General features: G+C 53.3%; 1 protein-coding gene across 7 annotated transcripts in view; it reads left to right on the plus strand.

Annotated features, from left to right (window-relative positions):
* Positions 1 to 11,084: 11,084 nt before the first annotated feature.
* Positions 11,085 to 23,929, plus strand: part of ADAMTSL2 (ADAMTS like 2) — a 36,336-nt gene continuing 23,491 nt past the window's right edge. For 5 of the 7 annotated variants that reach the window (XR_010992633.1, XM_068170657.1, XM_068170659.1 and 2 more), the window contains exons 1-9: positions 11,085 to 11,270; positions 11,511 to 11,609; positions 13,381 to 13,492; positions 15,006 to 15,148; positions 15,773 to 15,848; positions 17,073 to 17,175; positions 20,372 to 20,517; positions 20,649 to 20,772; positions 23,465 to 23,545. Coding sequence is in view for 6 of the 7 variants with exons in the window: in XM_068170657.1 (XP_068026758.1) it covers positions 13,382 to 13,492; positions 15,006 to 15,148; positions 15,773 to 15,848; positions 17,073 to 17,175; positions 20,372 to 20,517; positions 20,649 to 20,772; positions 23,465 to 23,545 (784 nt within the window). In the remaining variant the exon portion in view is untranslated. Of the gene's footprint in view, positions 11,271 to 11,510; positions 11,610 to 13,380; positions 13,493 to 15,005; positions 15,149 to 15,772; positions 15,849 to 17,072; positions 17,176 to 17,737; positions 20,518 to 20,648; positions 20,773 to 23,464; positions 23,546 to 23,929 lie in introns of those variants that run through there. The other 2 variants (XM_068170658.1, XM_068170663.1) reach the window with 2 other exon arrangements.

The raw sequence follows: 23,929 nt of genomic DNA on the forward strand, positions 1-23,929 counted from the left end.
AAAGGCTCCGGGAGGGGGAGCGCAGGGCCGATGTGTGTGCGGTGGGAACGGCACGGCAGCACGACAGCACCGGCCCGAGAGGGTCCTGCTGAGAGCCTTCCTCAGGCAGGGCTGAGAGGAGCTGATGGTGCAGGAACCATCCACGTTCCCATGCTCCACGCTGCCCACACCACACCTCCTGCCTGGACAAGCTATGAGCTTAGCACAAACCCCACAGGACTTCTGAACTCACCACTGGGGAGCTCACACCAGGTTCAGGTTTGGGTCCCTCACAGCAAGAAGGACAATGAGGAGCTGGAGCAGGTCCAGAGAAGGGCAACAAAGCTGCTGGGGAAGGGTCTGGAGAACAAGGCTGGGGAGGAGCAGCTGAAGGAGCTGGGGGTGTTGAGCCTGGAGAAGAGGAGGCTGAGGGGAGAGCTCATTGCTCTCTCCCTGGAAGGAGCTTGGAGCCAGGTGGGGTTGACCTCCTCTTCCAAGAAAGAGGTGATGGGAGGAGAGGAAATGACCTCAAATTGTGCCAGGAGAGGTTTAGGTTGGACACTACAAAAGGTTTCTTCACTGAAAGTGTTAAGTCCTGGAGCAGAGCAGTGGTGGAGTCCTCATCCATCCCTGGAGGGGTTTAGGAGCTGTGGAGGCATGGTGCTGAGGGCCATGGTTTGGTGCTGGGCTGGGGGCTGGCCTTGATGCTCGGAAAGGCCAATTCCAACCCAAATTAGTTTATGAGAACTGAATCTCCTCCAACAAATAGTGAGAGCCTCTGGTGTCCCTCTCTACTAGGAAAGCTGATCCCAAGCCAGCCCACAGCTACCCTGCTTCTCCTCAGGTGTCCAGCCCTGAGTGGGAAGCAGAGCCAAGGGCCAGCTCACTCCAGTGCCCTGCTCCTTTTCCTGTGCCCTGCTCCTTTTCCTGTGCCCTGCTCCTTTGTTCCAATGGGCTTGGGGTCAACTCCTTGCACAACCTGCTCTGGCTAAGCAGACCACCTCCACCTCGCTTCTGTGCCCCTGAGGTTGGTATGAAGCCACCACTGAAAGCTGGGGTTGAGGAGAGCCTTCCACAGCTGGGTGCAGGGCAGCCCCACTCACCTTCATGGCACCGTTGAGCAAGGCCGTGGTGGTTGTGCACCACTTGGAGGTGGTGGTTGTGCAAGAAGCCAGATGGCAGCAGCTGAGAGACAAGATCAAGCAGCTGAAAGACATGATCAAGCAGCTGATAAATGCATCCCCACCCTCCATCCCTCACTCTCATCCTCATCCTCTGCCCAAAATTCAGCTGGATGCCACCGGAAAGCAAAGCCTCTTGGCTGCTGGACGCAGCAAGTGCCAGCCTCAGCAAGTGCTCCTTGGAGCAGGGAAGTGTTGCAGCTCTCAGGAGCAAGAAACCATTCCACAGGTGGCTGGGTTTGGGGATTTTTAATCTCTTGTGGTGGTTTATTTTTGGGCATTTCTTTTCACTCTCCCAGCTGCATGCCCTGGGCTGGCATTCAGGTTGCAGCCAGCGCTGTAGGCAGGGGGGGGAAGGGGAAATAAGTTCCCCCCCACCAATTTGCAGATGTTGTTGTTGTAGCTATGACTGAAACAGAGACCCCCCCCCCACCAAAGCCAACCAGGAGGTGAGGGGCAGGCAGGTGGTGAGCTCCTGGAGAGAGCTGCTGCTTAAGAGGTCTTTGTTCAGGGCTGCAAACAAAAGCTCGGCCCCAGCCCGGGTGCTTTGCAAACCTTCCCGGGAAGGGACCCAAAGAACAAAGGGCCAGGGCTTTGTTTCTCCTCTCCTCAACAGGTAGGAAATGTAAGAAAGAGCAAGTGTTCAGCTCCTGCAGTTGAAGTGCTTCTGGAAAGCAAATCTGAAGCGCACATTCCACAGGGCTAATTCTGTGTGGACCAGAGCTCCGGCAGGAGCGGTGATACATATGGCTGAAAAGTGGCTCCCAGATGCCAAAACCAGGTTCTGGTATGCTGTCCTGGAGCCTTCCAGGGTAACATTAACCATGCCTTTCTGCAGGCACCTCCACCCTTTCAGCTCAGACTCTTGTCTCTCTCCTTGCCTGCACACTCCTGGCTTCTCTGGCATCCGAGGGCGACAGCTTGCGGGAGAGGATGAGGGATCTGTGCCAGCTGAGGCCATGGGGGCTGTGTTCTCCCTGGGGTGAGCAGGGGATGGGTCTTGCATCTGTGTGTGGTGTAGACAGTGTTGGGATTGAAACCTGCTCAGTCCCCCCCAGGGTTGGAAATGATGGTGACAATGACAGCTGAGAGAGGCTGAGAGCCTGGAGAAGAGCAGCCCCAGAGGGGAGCTGAGCAATGCTCAGGGGCAAGAGGCTGGGGCCAGACTCTGCTCAGTGGTGCCCAGGGACAGGACAAGGGGCAAGGGACACAAAGTGGAACCCAGGAGGTTCCATCTGAACAGCATGAGGAACTTTATTGTTGTGAGGGTGCTGGAGCTCTGGAGCAGGCTGCCCAGAGAGGTTGTGGAGACTCCTGGTCTGGAGAGCTTCCAACCCCAGCTGGGAGCTGTGCTCCTGGGCAAGCTGCTGTGGGTGCCCCTGCTTGAGGAGAGGGTTTTGGAGAGGATGACCTTCAGAGGTGCCTTCCAAGCCTCCCCATGGTGGGATTCTGGGACACCAGAATGAGGAGTCAAGGCTGAGCTTCTACACAGGCTGGCACCTGCCAGAGCTGCACCCCAAGCATGGCTGTGAGCAGGGATGCAGGGAGGGCTGTGCCAGGCAGTGCTTCCCTCAGGGTGTTGCTTTACCACTCCTGCTTCTGAATCCAGTTCTTCACCTCCACAGCCCTTTGTCTCTGGACTTAGGGATGAAGGCTCCTGGCTGCTGCCTGGGTTCAGCAGGATGCTGAACGAGTGGCTGTGGAACTTCAGGCTGTGGTTGAATGGCCACGCTGGGGTTGGGCTGATGGTTGGACTTGATGGTCTCAGAGGTCTTTGCCAGTGGTTCTGTGTGTGTGAGGGGGATGGCTCTGGAGCAGCACAGTCAGCCCCAAGCAGTCTGATGAGCACCATGAGAGGATTTCTTGTCCTGTTGCTGCTCTGCCCCGGGGAGTGCATCCTTCTGCTGTGAGAGGGCCATGGTGCAGCCCATGGGCACAGCCTGGCTGGAGAAGGGATGGGCTGTAGCACCTGGAGGACATTCCTCTCCCTACCCACCACAGCCCCTGATCAGAGCCATTCCCTAGGAGAGCTTTCTGGAGAGCTGAAATCCACATGTGGGCTCTGGCACCAGGGTCTAGGAGCCCAATAAACACAGAGCCACCAGCTGTGTCTGAGCCCCAGCCCTGCCAAAGCACCTGCAGCCTTCTCCTTTTACTGCTGGAGTAAATTGCCACTTGAAATCTCCTTTCTCCATCAGGCCTGGCCCCATCTGGGGCAGCTTTAGCTCAAGGCTTAAAAAACAAACATATTCCCCCTTCCCATCTCCCTGTTGGACAAACTGAGGATGGGTTTTGCTTGCAGGCTTCTCTCTTTCTTTTCCCCCTGAGGGATTCCTCCCTCTTCTCCTGCACTCTGTTGTGGCCCACTGAAAGCAGATGAGTGTTAAGGGTGAGGACATCTCTCCTCTTGTCACCAGACTGCCATTGCTGGCCCCCTTCAGGGTGTCCTGGGGTGGCTGCTGAATTTGGGGTGGGGGTGGTGATGCTGGGGGGGTGGTTATTATTCTTTTCATAGTGTTCATAGAATCACAGAATCATTAAGGTTGGAAAAGACCTCTAAGATCATCCAGTCCAACCATGGCCACCAAACCATGGCCCCAAAGTGCCATCTCCACAGGTTTCTGGACCACCTCCAGGGCTGGGGACTCCACCACCTCCCTGGGCAGCCTGTGCCAATCCCTGACCACTCTGGCAGGGAAGAAATTGTTCCTCATCTCCTGCCTAATCCTCCCCTGCCACAGTTTCAGGCCATCTTCTCCTGTTCTATCACCTGGTATTATGGAGAAGAGACCAACCCCACCTGGCTCCAAGCTCCTTCCAGGGAGAGAGCAATGAGCTCTCCCCTCAGCCTCCTCTTCTCCAGGCTCAACACCCTCTGCTGCTCCTCCCCAGCCTTGTTCTCCAGACCCTTCCCCAGCAGCTTTGTTGCCCTTCTCTGGACCTGCTCCAGCTCCTCAATGTCCTTCTTGGAGTGAGGGACCCAAACCTGAACCTGGGGTGAGCTCCCCAGTGGTGAGTTCAGAAGTCCTGTGGGGTTTGTGCTAAGCTCATAGCTTGTCCAGGCAGGAGGTGTGGTGTGGGCAGCGTGGAGCATGGGAACGTGGATGGTTCCTGCACCATCAGCTCCCAAGAGGAGCCCTCAGCAGCTCCTCTCAGCCCTGCCTGAGGAAGGCTCTCAGCAGGACCCTCTTGGGTCAGTGCTTTCAGTCACAGCTCCCAGAGCCCTCCTGGAGGGCTGATGTGAAGCTCTCACCTCTGACCCCCTTGGTCAAAACAATGTCCCTCTGGGGGAGAGAGGAGCTTGAAGCTGTGGTGCTCCAAGGCTCAACATCCAGCAGGGAACAAAACCAGGCTTAGGGTTCAGGGGAGTCTGAGTCATGAGTTGTGAATGCCTGTGGTTGGCAGTGCTGCATAGCTGCTGCTGCCCCTCAGCACAATCCTGCCCATGCTTCCCTCCAAGGCTCAGACTCATTCCATTAGGAGACAAAACTCTGCTCCACTTTGGGGCTTGGTTTGGGCTTTGCTTTTGTGGGGTTGGGTTGGTTTGGGTTATTTTTTTTCCCCTCTTGTTTTAAATCTATGCATAGCTAAAATCCTAAGCATGCAGGACACTTCTGGAAGCTGCTCCAGGTTCTCCCAGGGCTCTCTGCTCTCTGGGGACAAAGAGAATTAAACTTGAAGGGGGAAAAGGAGGGGGGTTGTGTGGAAATTTAAGAGAGGTTTATTTTGAAGCTGTGGAAGCTCTGCCCATGACCAGACCTGGGGTCACTGTGGTCATCTGTGGCTCTCAAAGTGCCCAGAGATAGAGCTTTGGGTTTAATAGGAATCAGATGGTCAGGGCAGGCCTTGGTGGCTTTGGCTCCTTCAGTTTGCCTCAGTGTTTTGCAAACCTCCATGGATGAAACCCTGATGCTCACAGGCCATAAATCACTGCTGGCCAGGCAGAGATGAAGAACCTTGCCCAACTCTGTGCTGTGGGCTGCTCTGCAAGGGACCAGGGCTGGCTCCAAAAGGGACTGTTTTTTTGGGTCTCCTGCTGCATGTTTTAGTTACCCAGTGGCAGGGCACAGCCACAGCTCTTGAGAAGTAGTCAGGGCTGCCTGCCAGGGCTTTTCTTTCCTCTGGGGGTGGCTTCACCACATACTGGTCCCCCTTGGTGATGTCCTGGCCGTGCAAGGACCTCACTTGCTCTGGGGTTGGCTCAAACCTGCCCGTGGCACGCTGGACTCTCCTGGAAATGCTGCCTGGAGCTGGGCAGAAGTGCTGGGGAAAGGAGTCAGCTCTGGAGGCAGTCTGGAAACAAAAGAAGGAGGAAAATCAGTCAGTTGTGTCAACCTCTGAGCAAAGATGAAGCTGCTGGAGAGCTCTGGGCCAACAGACTCCTGCTCCTTCTCCAGCCTGGCTCTCCTGGACCTGAGCAGGTGGCTGTGACAAAGCCATCCCATGGCTGGACCTGAGCAGGAGGCTGTGACAAAGCCATCCCATGGCTGGACCTGAGCAGGTGGCTGTGACAAAGCCATCCCTTGGCTGGACCTGAGCAGGTGGCTGTGACAAAGCCATCCCTTGGCTGGACCTGAGCAGGAGGCTGTGACAAAGCCATCCCTTGGCTGGACCTGAGCAGGAGGCTGTGACAAAGCCATCCCTTGGCTGGACCTGAGCAGGAGGCTGTGACAAAGCCATCCCTTGGCTGGACCTGAGCAGGTGGCTGTGACAAAGCCATCCCATGGCTGGACCTGAGCAGGAGGCTGTGACAAAGCCATCCCATGGCTGGACCTGAGCAGGAGGCTGTGACAAAGCCATCCCATGGCTGGACCTGAGCAGGAGGCTGTGACAAAGCCATCCCATGGTTGGACATGGTCAGGTGGCTGTGACAAAGCCATCCCTTGGCTGGACCTGAGCAGGGCTCCTTTTGCTGGGAAAGTGGTGCTGGGAGGCTGCAGCCTGTGGCTGTGGGTCAGCAGGTTAGGCTGTGTGGGACATCATTCATGCAGGGATGTGCCTGGGGCTCAGGGGTGCTGAGTGCCCTCTCCAGCAGGTCCAAGGGCTGGTGCTTAGGTCAGGTTGGGGAAGATGCTCCATGATGGAGCACAGATGGATGGTCTTGTGCCTGGGTCAGACCTTACCTTTGCTCTCTGCTCCAGGTCAAGGATGGGGACCTGGAGCCAGCCAAGGGATCACCCCCCTGCTTCCTGGGTGAGAAAGGGCTGATCCTGCCCAGCACAGGATGTCTTCACTCAGCTGAGCAGCACCAGAGGCCAGCCCAGCGCTTTGCTGAGCTCATTGCAGCCAAGGAAACTCCTGTCCTCTGCAGGCCCTTTTCCAGCCAAAGCAATCCCTGTCAGCTCTCCTCCCCTGGAGGAGGTTATTTTGGACTCTCTGTTACTCTCTTCATTTGCACTCTGGATTAGGCATGGCCCCAGGATGCTCTGGCACGACATGGCATGGCAAGGCATGGCATGCCTGGCAGCTGCCTGCTGAGCAGCTGCTCTGATTCCCTCGGGGTAAGAGCCCACCTCCTGTGGTGCCAGGAGGTGAATGCCCAAGAGCAGGATGCAGGGAGCAGGGCTGGCTCAGGAACCTTCCCCCCAGATCCTAAATTTCCCTGGGAAAGTCCAACACAAGCCCTCAGACACCGTCTGAGGGGTGGGAAAAGCCTCTTGCTGTCCATGCAGGTGCATCTTGTCTCAATTTACTCCGAGTCCAAGAGCAGTAAATAACATCTGCAAATCATTCCTCAGGCTCAGGCCAGAGACTGGGAGATGAAAAACGCTGTTGTCTGAGCCTGCCTGCCCCTGATTGATGCTGGACCTGCCTGCAGCCTCGCCAGCAGCACCCACGGCCGTGGGCTCTGGGAGGCAGCACTGCCCCCAGGGGTGGGTTTGGGGGCTGGCATGGCATGGCAGGAGCTGGGAGGGGAGCCCCAGGCTGCTCTGGATTTCTCAGCTTGAGGGATTTTGATGCTTTCCAAGCCTCTCACACTCAGACTTTTCCCTCTTGGTTGTTCCAAAATGGAAAGGGTTTTCTTCTGTTTGGCATGGCATGGTCTGGCCTGGCAGCTGCCTGCTGGGCAGCTGCTGTGATCCCCTTGGGGTGACTGTTGAGCTGGGAGCCCACCTCTTGGGGTGACTGTTGAGCTGGGAGCCCACCTCTTGGGGTGATTGTTGAGCCAGGAGCCCACCTCTTGGGGTGATTGTTGAGCCAGGAGCCCACCTCTTGGGGTGATTGTTGAGCAGGAGCCCACCTCTTGGGGTGATTGTTGAGCAGGAGCCCACCTCTTGGGGTGATTGTTGAGCAGGAGCCCACCTCTTGGGGTGATTGTTGAGCTAGGAGCTCACCTCTTGGGTTGACTGTTGAGGTAAGAGCTCACCTCTTGGGGTGATTGTTGAGCTAGGAGCTCACCTCTTGGGGTGACTGTTGAGCTAGGAGCCCACCTCTTGGGGTGATTGTTGAGCTAGGAGCCCACCTCTTGGGGTGACTGTTGAGGTAAGAGCCCACCTCTTGGGGTGACTGTTGAGCTAGGAGCTCACCTCTTGGGGTGACTGTTGAGCTAGGAGCTCACCTCTTGGGGTGATTGTTGAGTAAGAGCCCACCTCTTGGGGTGGTGGAATCTGGGATTGGCCCAGCCCTGGCTCCAGGGGGGGCATTTTTGGTGCAGCCCTGCACTGGGGATGGTGCAGCCCTGCACTGGAGCTGCGTGGGTTCGGCTGATGTGGCTCTGGATGGAGCTTTGGGTCTGCTCTCCGCTGGCTTTTGTCCCTGGGGCTGTTTCCTGGTCCCGGCAAGGCGGGTGGCATGGCCCCTGCTGATTTCACCAGGAAGGGTCAGGGCTGCGTGAGCCAGGCTGCTGTGGCCAGGGACAACACTGCCTGATTTATGGGAGCAATCAGTTGCCACTGGGAGCTGGGCAGGAATTTTCCGATGAGATGGGAATTGCGTCAGAAAGCGCTGAGTCATCTCCAGGGCTGCAGGGAGGAAAGGAAGAGAAGAGGAAAAAGGAAGGAAGGAGGGAAAAAAGAAAGGAGGGGGGAAAAGGAAGAAAGGAAGGAAGGAAGAAAAAATAAAGGAAACAGAAAGGAAGCAAGAAGGAGGGAAGAAAAAAGAAAGGAGGGAGAGAAGGAAGCAAGAAGGAGGGGAGGAAGCAAGAAGAAGGGAAGACAAAAGAAGGGAGGGAAGGAAGCAAGAAGGAGGGAAGGAAGCAAAGAGGGAGGGAAGGAAGCAAGAAGGAAGAGAGAAAGCAAGAAGGAAGAAAAAAGAAGGGAGGAGAGGAAGCAAGAGGGAGGAGAGGAAGCAAGAAGGAAGGAGGAGAGGAAGCAAGAAGGAAGGAGGAGAGGAAGCAAGAGGGAGGAGAGGAAGCAAGAAGGAAGGAGGAGAGGAAGCAAGAAGGAAGGAGGAGAGGAAGCAAGAAGGAAGGAGGGGAGGAAGCAAGAAGGAAGGAGGGGAGGAAGCAAGAAGGAAGGAGGGGAGGAAGCAAGAAGGAAGGAGGGGAGGAAGCAAGAAGGAAGGAGGGGAGGAAGCAAGAAGGAAGGAGGGGAGGAAGCAAAGAAGGAAGGAGGGGAGGAAGCAAAGAAGGAAGGAGGGGAGGAAGCAAAGAAGGAAGGAGGGGAGGAAGCAAAGAAGGAAGGAGGGGAGGAAGCAAAGAAGGAAGGAGGGGAGGAAGCAAAGAAGGAAGGAGGGGAGGAAGCAAAGAAGGAAGGAGGGGAGGAAGCAAAGAAGGAGGGAGGGGAGGAAGCAAAGAAGGAGGGAGGGGAGGAAGCAAAGAAGGAGGGAGGGGAGGAAGCAAAGAAGGAAGGAGGGGAGGAAGCAAAGAAGGAAGGAGGGGAGGAAGCAAAGAAGGAAGGAGGGGAGGAAGCAAAGAAGGAAGGAGGGGAGGAAGCAAAGAAGGAAGGAGGGGAGGAAGCAAAGAAGGAGGGAGGGAAGGAAGAGAAAGAAAAGAGATCCTTTGGCTTGGATGAACTTTTGGTGGAGAGCTGAGCCCAGGACCTCTCTCCTGCTGCCAGCTCCTCCAGCACCCCTACCCCAAGCCCAGAGCATCCCTGCCGCAGGGGGGGTTGCAGAGTCAACCCTAGACTGCAGGCTGAGGTCTCCTGGTGTGCAACCCCCGGCGCTGGTGTGGGGAGCCCTTGGGTGTGGGGGGAGCCCCGGGGGCTCGCCCGGCCCCGGGCTGCTCCGGGCTGCTTTGGCTTTCTCCACGCGGAGTATTTTGATGCTTTTCAAACCTCTCTCTGGTGTTCAGACTTTTCCCTCCTGCCGGTTCCAAACCGGAAAGGGCTTTCTCCTGCATGTCTCGGGCTGGGATATTTTGAACTGCAGGAGCTGGGTGAACTCAAGTGCTAAATTTTCCCGGTGTCCTGGTCACAGCCAGCCGATGGAAAATTGAAAGTTGCAAATCACCCGAGCTGGGTAAATGAAACCAGGCTGGCAGACAGTTAGCCAAACAGAAAAGGAGACTTCATTTCCCATGTAAATTCTTTTTTGGGGGGCGGGGGGGGCAGGGGATGGGGAGGGGGGAGATGGATTCTCTGCTCAGCTTCAGCACACCCAGCCCTAGGAAGGCCAGGTCCAAGTTAACGCCGCCCGCGGACCCACGCAGCCTTCCCCCTAGGGTGCTGGGAGCTGTGCCAGGATCGCGGTGGGGTGGTGGCACCACCTGAGGACCTGCAGATGGCAGCTCCTGGCTGGTGGCAAATGGTGATGGGGCTGGAAGCTGGCACAGCAGGGGCCCTGGGCAGCTGCTGGGGACAGCCAGCGTGAAGCGCAGCGATGGCATTGGGTGCAGAGCCAGGGCTGGTGCCCCGCTGGCAGCGTTGGGGTTGCTGCGTGTGGGACTGCTCCAGAGGGGAAGGAGAAGAGGTTTGAGGTGAGGTTATCTGCGGTGTGGTGAAGGAATTGACTCAGGTGGGCTGCTCAGAGCTGCTGGGACCTGACCGCTGCGTGTGCAGGGAGGATGTGCCGAGGGCCATCTCACCGCGGGGTGGGGGAGGTCCTCACCACCCTCCTCCTGCACACAGAGACTGCAGGAAACAGACCACATCCATCCTGCAGGGGTGACAGCCGCTCCTCAGCTGTGCCCTGCCCTACACCGTGGGCTCTTCTCTCTGCCACACACGGATCAGACACGATCCACGCGTGGTAGGCGCTGGGCTGGTGGGGTTAGTCCCACCCAAAAAGGTTCTTCACCTGCACCAAACCCAGGGGGGTTTTGACCCCCACCACTCTCCTGCCTGGCAGAAAACCACTCCAAGCAGCGCATCTGATGCTGAGCCTCACCGAATGACACCACCAGCAGCGCAGGCTCACGGGGTGGGGGGGGGTTTGTTTTGCAGCAGAAAGTGCAGTTAGAGCCCTGGCAGAAGGCATCCAGCCGCCCCCCTCCCCTGCACTACCATGGCCAGGGTGTGCCCCCAAGTGTTTTGGCCACCTCGCTTCGTGCCGGTGATGCTGGGAGGGGGTTTGTGGGAGGGGTGGGGGCAGCAGGTACCATCTCGCTGACCAGGGGGTGACCGCAGCATCTCCTGGGGGTGTCCCGGTGCTGCAGATGCCATCCCCTCATTCGAGCTGGGGACCACAGCATCCCACTGAGGGGTCCCGGTGCTGCAGGTATCGTCCCCCCGATTGGAGGTGGGGACCGCAGCGTCTCCCCCGGGGGTGGTTTCGGGGCCGGGCGGCAGCGGGACGCATGCGTACGGCTCCCCCCGCTTGTGCCCCCCCGGTCTCGCCGCAGGAAACCGGCTGGCGGCCGCGGACCGGCGCCGGGGGAGGCGAGGGGTTAACCGGGGTGGGGGCATCCCGGGCCGAGAGGTGTGAATTCCGCACACACACACACGCCCGCCCCGCTCCTTCCACATCCATCCTCCCAACCCACCCCCCCGCCGCTATAAGAGCGCCCGGCTCGGGCTGGGGGGAGCCACTGCGGCGGCTCCTCCTCGCTGGAAGCCCCGAAGCTTTTGGCTGCCCTTTGAAGTCAGAGAAGGAAGGAAGGAAGGAGGGAGGGAGCGAGCGAGCGAGCGTCTGGGGCTGCTGCTGCCGCTCCGACCTGCTGCTGCTGCCTTCGCTACCTCCCGGCCCCGGAGCATCCTCCCCTGTCCCGCAGCCCGGCCCCGCCGCCTCCAGGTACGGCCCATCCCGGTTCCCCCCGTCCTTCCCCGGTCCTCTCCGGACCCTTCCCGGCTCTGCTCTGCCTCCTAGCATCTCCCTCTCTGCAGGCACAGCTCTGCGGGCTGCTGCTGGGCGGGGGGGTCCCTCCGGTACTAGCTCCGCGCTGCTTTGTCGCGACATCTCCCCCTCGACCTCCTTCTCCATCCATCCCCCAGCCTTCCCCACCTTGCTGCTTTAATTTTTCTTCTCTTTAAGCACGCAGCTCTCCCCGAGTCTGGGATAAACCCTGAGCGAGCTCTGTTACTGGCTTGGAGTCAGGAGTGTCTGGAAGCCTTAATGAAAACCAAGTGCAAGGCAAGTCCCAGCCACCTGTCCCCGGCAGCCCCAGCCAACAGCTCTGGGCTCCCATTAATCAATGGATCTGCCTCTTTGCTTTTGGCGTGTTGGACCCTGGGGTGATCACAAAGTGGAGCTGGGGACCTGGAAGCCCTCTTGGTAATTTCCCTAAGCCAGCTACCAAAGCTGGGCTGGCATTATTTAGTGCCCCAGGCTGGCTCTGACATTTCAGTCCGAGATGCCTCATTTCAGAAGTGTTGGTGTCCACACCCGGAGAGCTGTGCCAGGTTCTGGGCTCCCCGGGTCGAGAAGGACAGGGACTTGCTGCAGAGGGCACAGAAAAGGGCCACAAAGGTGCTGAGGGGACTGGGACATCTCTGGGATGAGGAGAGACCGAGGGCCCCGGGGCTTTGCAGTCTGGAGAAGAGCAGCCAGAAGGGGGGGATCTCATCAGTGCTGATCGATACGTAAAGGGCAGGTGTCAGGAGGGAGGGACCAGGCTCTGGTCGGCGGTGCCTAGGACAAGGGGTGACAGGTACAAACCTGCACATCAGGAGCTCCATCTAAACGTGAGGAGGAACTTCTCCAAGGGCCCTGGAGCCCTGGAACAGGGAGTCTCCATCCCTGGAGAGATCCCAACCCCATCTGGATGCCTTCCTGGGTGACCTCCCCTAGGTGAACCCTCCCTTGGCATGGGGTTGGAACCTCCATGATCTCCAGAGGTCCCTTCCAACCCTTCCCATTCTGTACTACCAGCAGTGCTCCAAAAGCTTGTGCAAGAAGAAAACCCCAAGAGGGGTTGTAGGTGGGGCTGGGGGGGGTGGTGGGAAAGCAGCTCTTGACCTTGCAGGTTTGCAGTCCTGCCCCCTTCTCCCACCTCTCCCACCTCCCTGCTTCCCAAACACATCCTCTGGTTTCTTTCCAAGGGAAATTAGCTTAGGGGAGAATATCACAGAGCCACAGAAGATGGGGGGGTGAGGGTAGGGGTGTGTGTGTGCCCTTTGTTCTTTCTTGCAGACATGAGCTGCTTTGATTGCCTGGCAGCAGCATTTCCTGAACCTGCTCCTTTCTGGCCCTTGCAGGGAGGTTCACAATCAAATGCATTGTGGTTTCCAGCTCAGAAAAATGCCCTTCTGGGTTAACTTTTCTTTCATGAAGCAGATGGAGAGGGAGATGAAAGGCTGACACTTGGGATCCTCCAGTTCTGCTCTTTAATTGGAGGTGGTTTCTCTTCTATAAGAACAAGCTTCTTCCCTGGGAACCAGTGGGAATTAGAGTGGAACAAATGAAAGGAGAGGGAACGATGGGGGGGGGATAAAAAGGGAAAACTAAAGGCTGTTAATTGCAATTTTTTTGTTGTTTCTGGAGCCTTTCATCTCCCTCTCCCAGGAGCAGAGCTGTCACTGGGGGGATTTAAGTGCACTGCTTTCACACATCCAGGGAATGCTGCTTGTTGCTTGCTGCCTTCGCTGGAAACCATCCTCCCTCCCCTCTAAGACAGGCTCAGAGCCTTAGCTCACGCTGCTGGTATCAGGTGCAGCCACTGGGGAGCCAGAGTGGAGCTGGGGTTTGGAAGCTACCAGCTGGGAAATGATGGGAACCTGTCCATGCTTCCACTGATTGACGCAGCTTCAGGAGCAAGCCCTCGGTGGCTGCTGTCACCCAGCTGACCCAGGGGCGCTGAAGGAGGCACCTGCTGTGGAACCAGGCTGCAAAGCAGCCCCTGCTCTCCACTGGCACTGGGGCTGGAGGGGAGTTTTGCTTAGTGTGGTGTTTGGTTGCTTTCTAGGATGAAGATGTTTAAGTGGAGGTGGAGCAGCATCTCCATCCGGGCACAATCCCAGCTGAAAGGCACCTTGGCTCTCCTCCTGGTGGGCAACGTTGCCTTTGTGATAGCTCAGGTGAGTGCATCACCTTGCTGGGGCCTCTCTGGCTGCTGGGATGGTGAGGGGTCTGGGATGGTGAGGGGTCTGGGATGGTGAGGTGCCTGAGCTGGGTAACCACTGGGACTTGCAGCACAGGCCTGCAGCAAGCTGCAGGACCTTTGACTTGGCTTAGCTCTCTAGTCTGGGCTTAACCTGAGTTGTGCTTTCTGTGGATAGGAGCATGCACAGATCAGCCCAGGGCTCTGGAAGGCCAAGCCCTGCCCTTGGGTGAGCAGCACTGCCTTGGCCCAGGCAGTGGTTGGAGCTGTCAGTGAGTTTGCAGAGAATGTTTTTATCCTTTCCCCAGGAAATGTGGGACTAATAGAACCTCCTTAACCAGTAGGAGATTCCTGTTGGAAAAATACATCTCTCCTCTCACAATGAGCAATAGCTGGGACCTCCCAGGAAGTTCTGAGCTCATGTGAAGGGATGTGAATGCCTTAGCACAGGCATATGGGGCTGACCCTGCTGGTAGAGCAGCTCCTTCAGCCTCCATGGTCAGCCAGCAGTGTCAGAGGGGTATGAGGCAGGGGTAAGCAAAGACCCTCCTGAAATGACCAACCTGTACTTGCAAAGGGGCCACATGGGCTCCTCCACCCTGCCAGCAGCCCTTGGCATGGTGTCCTGCTGCAGAGTGCTTTGGCAAGGCTTTGCTGAAGCTTCCAGTGAAGCTTTCAGCTGTCACTGGCTCTTCAGCTCCCTGAATTCACTGTGGGACAAGAGTCAGAGCACCAGAAGGCTTTGGGGGGGGTGGGGTGGGTTAGGGTTGTCTGGGAGCTGTGTTCTGCCAGCTGAGCAGAACAATGAACATTCCCTTTCTGGAGGAATCCCAGAGGTTGCCATTTCATTCCAACTGGGAACAAAACCACAGCTGGAAAAGTGCAGGGTTTCTTGCATGATGGCAATGATGGAATTGGAGAGCACCAGGTTCAAAGGGACCCCAGGGATCATCTGGCCAAACCTTTCCTGGGAGAAGTGTGGCCTAGACAAGATCACAGAGTGGTTTGGGCTGGAAGGGACCTTGAGGATCATCTAGTTCCACCCTACTGCCATGGACAGGGACACCTCTTACTAGACCAGGTTGCTCAAAGCCCCATCCAGCCTGGCCAAACTTCCAGGGATGGGGCATCCACAACTCCTCTGGTCACCTCTGGACACCTTCTTCTGGTGTCTCAGCACCTTCACCACGAAGGATTCCTTCTTTGTAACAAATCTTGATCTCCCCTCTTTCAGTTTGAAGCCCTCACCCCTTGCCCTACCACCACACCCCCTTGTGAAGTCCTTCTCCAGGCTTTCTTGCAGGCCTGCCACCCTGTCCAGCTGGATCTTGAAACTCTCCAGTGCTGGGGACAGTGTCCAGGGCTGGGGACAGTGTCCACTGTTGGGGGACAACATCCAATGCTGGTGCCCTCAGGCCACCCAGGCAGGCTGTGGTGTGGATGCTGACTTCTCCTTCTCTCCTCTCCCCCCTCCCTGCTGCTCCAAGCAGGACCTGACACAGACCTCCAACAGCCTGGAGGAAGGGGCAGATGTCACTGCATACTGGTGGGGAGAGTGGACCAAGTGGACAGCTTGTACCAGGACCTGTGGAGGAGGAGTGAAGTCCCAGGAGAGGCACTGCCTGCGGCAGAGGTATGGCACCCACCTGCCAGGCTCCCCTGTGGGGGTCTCCAGCTTGCTGGAGCTGAACTTGACCCAGAAGGTCATCACTCACTAGGTGAGTGCTGGTGCAAAGGTGCTGGCTGGCAAACCCTGCTGGTGCAGAAGGTAAGTACGCCCCAAGCATGCTGCCAGGAGGTTGCCCTGGGCATCCCTGCCAGGAGGACCAGCCAAGCTATTCCTGTGCTGTCCCCAGAGCTTCTCCTGTGGAGATGAGTGGAGGTGGGCAGCAGGAAGCCCTTTCTCAAGGCTCCTGGGCACAGCAGCAATGTGGTGCAGGGTTGGCTGAGGACCTGCTGATCCCAGCTGCATGGCTCTGCCTTCTCCAGGCTATCTGGTTGCCAGAGGGCACCTTGCAAACCTTGTCCCAAGGACACCTTCCAACCCACCACCCTCCTCTAGCATGCTGTAATGAGAATAGTTGATGCTGCAGGTAGCAAGGCCAGAGAGATCTTGGCTATCAGCTCCAAGACAGACCTCTGTGTGGATCTGCTGCCTGGAGACCAATCAATCTCCCAGGAGCAGGGGACAAAAGGATTTGGAGAAGGGGAGAAAGAAGGGCTTCTGACCTTGTCTAACCACCATTTCTTTATTCAGAAGAAAGTCAGTGAGTGGGCTGGCTAATAAAACTTGCACTGGAACATCCAAAAGATACCAGCTCTGCAAAGTACAAGTAAGGATATCCTTTGTCTTGTTGGGAATGCCCAGTGTGAGGTGTGGGAAGTCATTGCTTGCTTCCTCTGATGGCTTGGAGAGGAGGCACTGCTTGCCCCCGTGGTTGTCACCCCTCCTACCTCTCCAAGCAACTGAAGTTGCCTTCCTGGGTGCCCATCGCCACTGGGGCAGGGCTTTGGCCCTTTTGTCTGCTCATAAACCCCAGGGGTTTGCTGCATGATCCAAGAAGAACATGGAGCTCTTGGAGAGGGTCCAGAGGTAGCCACCAAGATGATCAGAGGGCTGCAGCACCTCTGCTATGAGGACAGGCTGAAGGAGTTGGGTCTGCTCAGCCTGCAGAGGAGGAGGCTCTGGGGAGACCTTAGAGCAGCCTGCAGTACCTGAAGGGGGCTACAGGAGAGCTGGGGAGGGACTTTTTGTAAGGGCCTGTGGTGATAGGGTGAGGGGGAATGGATTGAAACAGGAGCAGGGGAGGTTTAGGATGGAGATCAGGAAGAAGCTCCTTAATGTGAGGGTGGTGAGGCACTGGAATGGGCTGCCCAGAGGAGCTGGGGACACCTCCTGCCTGGAAGTGCTTAAGATGAGGCTGTGAGCAACCTGCTCACATGGAAGTGGTCCCTGCCCATAGAATCATAGAATCAACAAGGTTGGAAGAGACCTCAAAGATCATCCAGTCCAACCTGTCACTGCAGACCTCATGACTACTAAACCATGGCACCAAGTGCCACATCCAATCCCCTCTTGAACACCTCCAGGGATGGGGACTCCACCACCTCCCTGGGCAGCACATCCCAACAGCTAACAACTCTCTCTGGGAAGAACTTTCTCCTCACCTCCAGCCTAAACCTCCCCTGGCACAGCTTGAGACTGTGTCCTCTTGTTCTGGTGCTGCTTGCCTGGGAGGAGAGACCAACCGCCTCCTGGCTACAGCCTCCCTTCAGGTAGCTGTAGACAGCAGGGAGATTGGAGCTGGATGATCTTGAAGCTCCCTTCCAACCCAACCCATTCTAGGATCATCTCCAACCTTGCACCACCTCCCCGGGGGGGTCTGCGGGTGGGGAGAGCATTCCCCTGGCTGACCCTGCTGTGGGAAGGGGAAGAGGAGGAGGAGGAGGGGGGGGGGCGGGAGGGTGGAAAGGCCCTTTGCAGCTCGGCTGCGGTGCGCCGGGAGCCTTCCCCGCGTCCTGTTTCCCCTCAGGCTATTAACTGCGTCCCCTTGCAGGAGTGCCCCGCCAACGGGAGGAGCTTTCGGGAGGAGCAGTGCTCATCCTTCAACTCCCACGTGTACAACGGCAGGACCTATCAATGGAAACCTTTATACCCTGGTAACAAGACCTCCTTTGTGTGCCTCCATCCCGCTCAGCCAAAATATTTGGATAGTGATGATGCTCCTTAGCCTGCAGGAAGGTTCCTCCTCTGCTCTTTGACAGTGGTTGTTGGTTTTTATTCCTCTCTGTTGTTGTTGTTTTTTCTCTCTCTCTCTCAGAGACACAATCAGCTCTCCTCCCAAGTTCAAAGGTGCTGGTTTGCAGCTGCAGAAGAGCTTAACAAATGACAATAACAAGAGGAATTTATGGCTCTAGCCTGGCTTGCTCGCAGCTCCCAAGGACTAGGGAGGCTGGAGGAGGATCCAAGAGCATGGGGGTGACGGGCTGTGCTGGCAGGGAGGGTCCAGCTCGCCCAAACAAGTCGGCCTTTGAGCCGGGGCCCCGCGGGGCTGTGTGGCTGTTTGGTGCCCACCCCCTCGGTGTGCCCTGCCAAACGTCACCCGAGGTGGCAGTCAGGCAGTTTGGTCAGCTGAGGTGACACACAACCGCTGGAGGAGCTGAGGAGCCAGAGGCTGAGCTTCTAGCCCATTTTTAGACCTGATCTCCATACACCCCCCCCCCCCCCCCCCCCCAAAGCATCAAACAAAAATCGTGATCAATTTGGGGTGCTTTTATTAGAGCTGCTGGTGAGCCCAGGACCCTTCTCCTGAGGAGGAGGAGGAGGCTCCTGAGGGCTGGTTCCTCAGCTCCACGACGCCAGCTGGGTGCCTAAAATTGAGACAGGATCTCATGCAGCCTTCCTATTTTAAGGCTCTCTGCACACACTTCAGAACAATTAGACTTGACTAAGTTAATTACTGCCTTTTCTATGGAAACAAACCTCCATCTGGTGGTGGCAGCCTCATCCCTGGAGGTTTTTAAGGCCAGGCTGGATGTGGCTCTGAGCAACCTGCTGCAGTGTGAGGTGCCCCTGCCCATGGCAGGGGGGTTGGAAGTGGCTGAGCCTTGAGGTCCCTTCCAACCCTGACAGTTCTGTGCTCTCCCCAGCCCTCTGGACAGGGTCAGCATGGTAGAACTTTAACCCACACCAGGCTGGTTACTCCTAGCTCCTTGGCTGCTGTTGTCCCTCTCCTCTGGGGTGGGGACAACCTCTCTCCAGCTCTCTGCTCTCCATGGCTGACTCACCAGAAGCATTACAGTGAACTGTTTTGTGTCTTAGCAGGCATTCAAGTGGCTCCTGGGGGATTTGCAGATAATGTTTTGCCATTGATGCTGCCTTTGCTTGGCCAGTGGGTATAAGACTGCTCCTCAGCTGAAATTCAACCCTTAGCATTGGGGTTTCTGGGGTGTGTGGGGAGGGGAAAAAAATCTGAATTAATCCTTTTTCCCACCCCCCTCCTCCTCCTCCCTCCCCTTCCTGTGGATAGTCCTAATTATGGGACTGCTGTGCCAATGGGTGCAGCCAGTTGCTTGCCTGCAGGAAGCCAAAGGTGAATTAAGTTCAGCTTGGGTGGATGTGGGTTGGGATTGGGTGGGGTTTTTTTTTGTGTGCTGTTGTTGGTTATTTTTGTTGTTCTTTTTTAAGGCACTCTTGGGGGTTGAGTTGAGCCTTGTACCTGGATTGCTGATGATGTTCTCTGTGTTGATTTGAACCCGTGAGATGCTGCTAGGTGCACGTGCATGAGCTTGTCTTTGTGCCACGTGGACATGCATCACTGCTGCAAGGCCTTGCTGGCACACAGCTTCAGTGCCTCCCCCTGGGCTGGTGCTGGGGGGAGCCCACTTGGCATCACCGTTCCTGACAGCACTAGAGGCGGGGAGGGATGGAGCAAAACTAGAAATGGGGAGGTTCAGATTGGATGTTAGGAGGAAATTGTTCCCTAGAAGGGTGGTGAGAGACAAGTACAGGTTGCCCAGGGAGGTGGTGGAAGCCTCATCCCTGGAGGTGTTTGCAGCCAGGCTGGATGTGGCTGTGAGCAACCTGCTGTAGTGTGAGGTGTCCCTGCCCATGGCAGGGGGGTTGGGACTGGCTGATCCCTTCCAACCCTGATGATTCTATGATTGCCTGGTTGGGAAAAGACCTTAAGGTTGAGTCCAACCCTAACCTAATATCTTCCTGCACACAGCTGTTAGACCATGTCCCATCCACCTCATAGAATCACAGAACTCTTTTGGCTGGAAGAGACCTCCAAGACCAAGCTCAGCCTTCAACCCACCACACCACATGCCAAGGAGGAAGTTCTTCGCCATGAGGGTGGTGAAGCCCTGGAATGGGTTGTCCAGGGAGGTGGTTGAGGCCCTGTCCCTGGAGGTGTTCAAGACCAGGCTGGATGAGGTTCTGGGCAGCCCGACCTAGTGTAGGGTGTCCCTGCCCATGGCAGGGGGGTTGGAACTAGATGATCCTTGGGGTCCCTTCCAACCCTGACTGATATTATCACAGTATCACCCAGGTTGGAAGAGACCTCAAAGATCATGGAGTCCAACCTGTCACCACAGACCTCATGACTAGACCATGCCCTTATGATACTATGAAATTGCCAGGCCCATGTGTCCCTTGAACACCTGCAAGGATGCTGACTCACAGAATTAACCAGGTTGGAAAAGACCTCCAAGATCATCGAGTCCACCCTATCACCCAGTACCATCTAATCAACTAAATCATGGCACCGAGTGCCTCATCCAGGCTTATTTTAAGCACTTCCAGGGACAGTGACTCCACCACCTCCCTGGACAGCACATTCCAGTGGCCAATCCCTCTTTCTGTGAAGAACTTCTTCCTAATATTCAGCCTAAACTGCAAAATTGTTTCAGAATCCTAGACTCATAGAATTGTTGGGGTTGGAGGGAACCTCAAGGATCAGCCAGTTCCAATGGCCCTGCCACGGGCAGGGACACCTCACGCTTGATCAGGTTGCCCAGAGCCACATCCAGCCTGGCCTTCAAAACTCCCGTGGATGAGGTTTCTACCACCTGCCTGGGCAGCCTGTTCCAAACCCCTCACCCTTGAAGCACCTCTAGGGCTGGCCTGAGCTGGCTGTGCCAAGGCTTGCAGCAGGGAGAGCTGTCGGAAGCGCCACCTGCACCCCACGAGAGGCGGGTGGCTTCCTCAGGCACCGCGCGAGATGTGCTGCTTGCTGCTGCCGCTGCTGCCGCTGTTTAGCTTGGCAAAGAGCTTCGGTGCTGCCGGTAGGGACGGAAGCCGCGGGGTGTTGCTGCTCTTTTTGAATGTGTCTTTATATCCTTTCCCCTTCAGATGACTATGTTCACATTTCTAGCAAGCCCTGTGACCTCCATTGCACCACGGTGGATGGTCAGAGACAGTTAATGGTTGAGGCTCGGGATGGAACATCCTGCAAATACACTGATTTCCGAGGGGTTTGCGTGTCTGGAAAATGTGAGGTTGTTAAACATTACAGCAACCGTTTGCCCTTCTGGGCAGCATGCAGAGAATTACCGCGGGGGGTGGCCAGGGTCTGGTTGGGCCTGACCCCCGCCCCCCCCCACCCCCCCTCTCTCTGTGCACCCTGCAGCCCATCGGCTGTGACGGGATCCTCTTCTCCACCCACACCCTGGACAAGTGTGGGGTCTGCCAAGGGGACGGCAGCAGCTGCACGCACGTCACCGGCACCTACCGCAAAGGCAACTCCCACCTGGGTAAGCGGCTGCCTGGGCAGGGGGATTCATAGTGTCATAGAATCAGTCAGGGTTGGAAGGGACCACAAGGATCATCCAGTTCCAACCCCCCTGCCATGGGCAGGGACACCCCACACTAGGTCAGGCTGCCCAGAGCCTCATCCAGCCTGGGCTTAAACACCTCCAGGGACAGGGCTCCAACCACCTCCCTGGACAACCCACTCCAGGGCTTCACCACTCTGCTCTGTTGGTTTTTTTTTTTTCTCTCTCAGGGCTGTGTTTGAAATGTAAATTAAAAAAAACCATTTAAAAATAATTTTAATTTTCTTTAAAAAATGAAATTTTCAAATAAAAATAAATTAAAATTTTAAATTAAAAAAAATATTAATTTTTTAAACAAAATTAAAATTTTTAAACATTTAAATTAAAATTTCAAACTTTTAAAAAGCTTAAATTAAATTTTGAAATGTTTGAAAAATTTTGAAATAGATTTTCAAATGTTTTAGAAAGTTTAAATTAACATTTCAAACGTTTTAAAAATTAAATTAAATTTTCAAACGTTTTTAAAAGGTAAATTAATTTTTCAAACGTTTTATAAATTTTAAATAAAATTTTCAGACGTTTTAAAAAGGTAAATTAAATTTTCAAAAGTTTTCAAAATTTTAAATTTCATTTTCAAACGTTTTAAAAGTTAAATTTCATTTTCAAACGTTTTAAAAAGGTAAATTTCATTTTCAAACGTTTTAAAAGGTAAATTAAATTTTCAAACGTTTTAAAAATTTAAAATTAAATTTACAAACGTTTTAAAAAGGCAAATTGCATTTTCAGCGTTTCAAAAAGGTAAATTTCATTTTCAAACGTTTTCAAAAGGTAAATTTCATTTTCAAACGTTTTCAAAAGGTAAATGAAATTTTCAAACGTTTTAAAAATTTAAAATTAAATTTACAAACGTTTTAAAAAGGCAAATTACATTTTCAGCGTTTCAAAAAGGTAAACTAAATTTTCAAACGTTTTCAAAAGGTAAATTTCATTTTCAAACATTTTCAAATGGTAAATTTCATTTTCAAACGTATTCAAAAGGTAAATTACATTTTCAAACTTTTAAAAAAATTAAATTATATTTTCAAAAGTTTTCAGAATTTTAAATTACATTTTAAAACATTTTAAAAAATTTAAATTCAGTTTTCAAACTTTTTAAAAATTTAAAATTCAATTTACAAACATTTTTAAAAGGCAAATTACATTTTCAGCATTTAAAAAAGGTAAAATAAATTTTTAAACGTTTTCAAAAGGTAAATTTCATTTTCAAACGTTTTTAAAAGGTAAATTAAATTTTCAAACGTTTTAAAAGTTAAATTTTCAAACGTTTTAAAAAATTTAAATTAAATTTAAAAACGTTTTAAAAAGGCAAATTACATTTTCAGCGTTTCAAAAGGGTAAAATACATTTTCAAACGTTTTAAAAAGTGTAAATTTCATTTTCAAGCGTTTTCAAATTTTAAATTACATTTTCAAACGTTTCCAAAATTGTAAATTACATTTTCAAACGGTAAATTACATTTTCAAACGTTTTCAATAGGTAAAATACATTTTCAAACATTTTAAAAAGTATAAATTACATTTTCAAACTTTTTCACAGGGTAAATTATGTTTTCAAACGTTTTAAAAATTTTAAATTAAAATTGCAAACGTTTTAAAAATTTTAAATTAAAATTGCAAACGTTTTAAAAATTTTAAATTGAAATTTCAAACGTTTTTAAAAATTTAAATTTTCAAACGCTTTAAATAAGCAAAATAACTTTTCAAACATTTTAAATAGGCAAAATAAATTTTCAAACGTTTTAAAAATTGTCAATTACATTTTCAAACATTTAAAAAATTTAATTTCATTTCGATTTAATTCCATTTCAACTTAATTCCACTTCAATTTAATTCCATTTCAACTTAATTCCACTTAATTCCATTTTAACTTAATCCCATTTTAATTTAATTTAATTTTAAAACTTCATTTGAAATGTTTTAAAGTTTTTAAGTCAAAAACAGTTAACAAATTAATGCAAACACTTTCCATTTAAAAAATTCAAATTAAAAGAATAATTTCAATGGTTTAACATTTGTCATTAAAAAAAAATGAAAAGGAAAAAATGAATTAATTAAAATTAAAAATTAATTTTTTAATATTATTTTAAAATGAAAATTTAATTAAAAATTAATTTTTAAAATTAAATTTTAAATTAAAAATTTAGAATTTTCAAAATTTCGATTTTTAAAAATTATCTTTAAAAATATAAAAATTAAAAGTTAAAAAGAAAAAAGTTGCTTTAATTTTTAGAGAATCTCCTCACGGGAAGAGTTCTGGGGCACTGGAACAGGCTGCCCCAGGCAGGGCTCAAGCTTAAGGTCTTTCCCAGCCAGGCAATTCTGTGAGCTGTGCATGTGAGCTGTGTGTCTCAGCTGCCTGGGCCTGGGAGGTTCTCTTCCCCACCCCAAGGCAGGATCCATCCCTCCCCCCCTCCCCAGCCATCAGGGAGATGCTTTTTGCAACCAGCCGGTGAGCAACATTGGGTAACTGTTCAAATCCATCACTGCTAAGGACCACCTTGGCCCCAGGCCAGCTTGCTGGCTGTGTGGCAGCCACTCCGTGTTGGCCACTGAGGGTTGCTGCAGACTGTGGTGTTGCAGGTTCCCTCTGGCTGATCTGTGCTTTCCCCCAGGCTATTCCCTGGTGACTCATATTCCTGCCGGAGCAAGGGACATCCAGATCGTGGAACGCAAGAAGTCTGCAGATGTCCTGGGTGGGTAGGACCTCTTGGGGCTTCCCCTACACTACCTACTGCTTGCCCCCAGGTGAAGCTGAGCGGGGTTTGACCTCAGAGATGAGCAAGCTGCTCTGCTGACAATGTTACCCAAGTGCAGAGCCCTGCAGATGGGGAGGAATAACCTCCTGCACCTGTAGGGATGAGAACCCTGACCCTAATCTCCAGTTGCATTCACAGGGGAGCTTCTCAGCATGAGCATTAAGGCTCTTTATACACTTAGGTTATCCTACTGGACTTCCACAAAGCCTCTGCCTTGTAGTTGTGCTGTTCCAGTAGGTTTGGAATCTCTCCAGACAAGGAGATTCCACAACCTCCCTGGGCAGCCCTCTCCAGGCCTCCAGCACCTTCACACCAAAAAGG

This window comes from Melanerpes formicivorus, unplaced genomic scaffold, assembly GCF_026170545.1.
Source record: "Melanerpes formicivorus ecotype bairdi unplaced genomic scaffold, bMelFor1.0.p_v2 SCAF_500, whole genome shotgun sequence".
Lineage (NCBI taxonomy): Eukaryota > Metazoa > Chordata > Aves > Piciformes > Picidae > Melanerpes > Melanerpes formicivorus.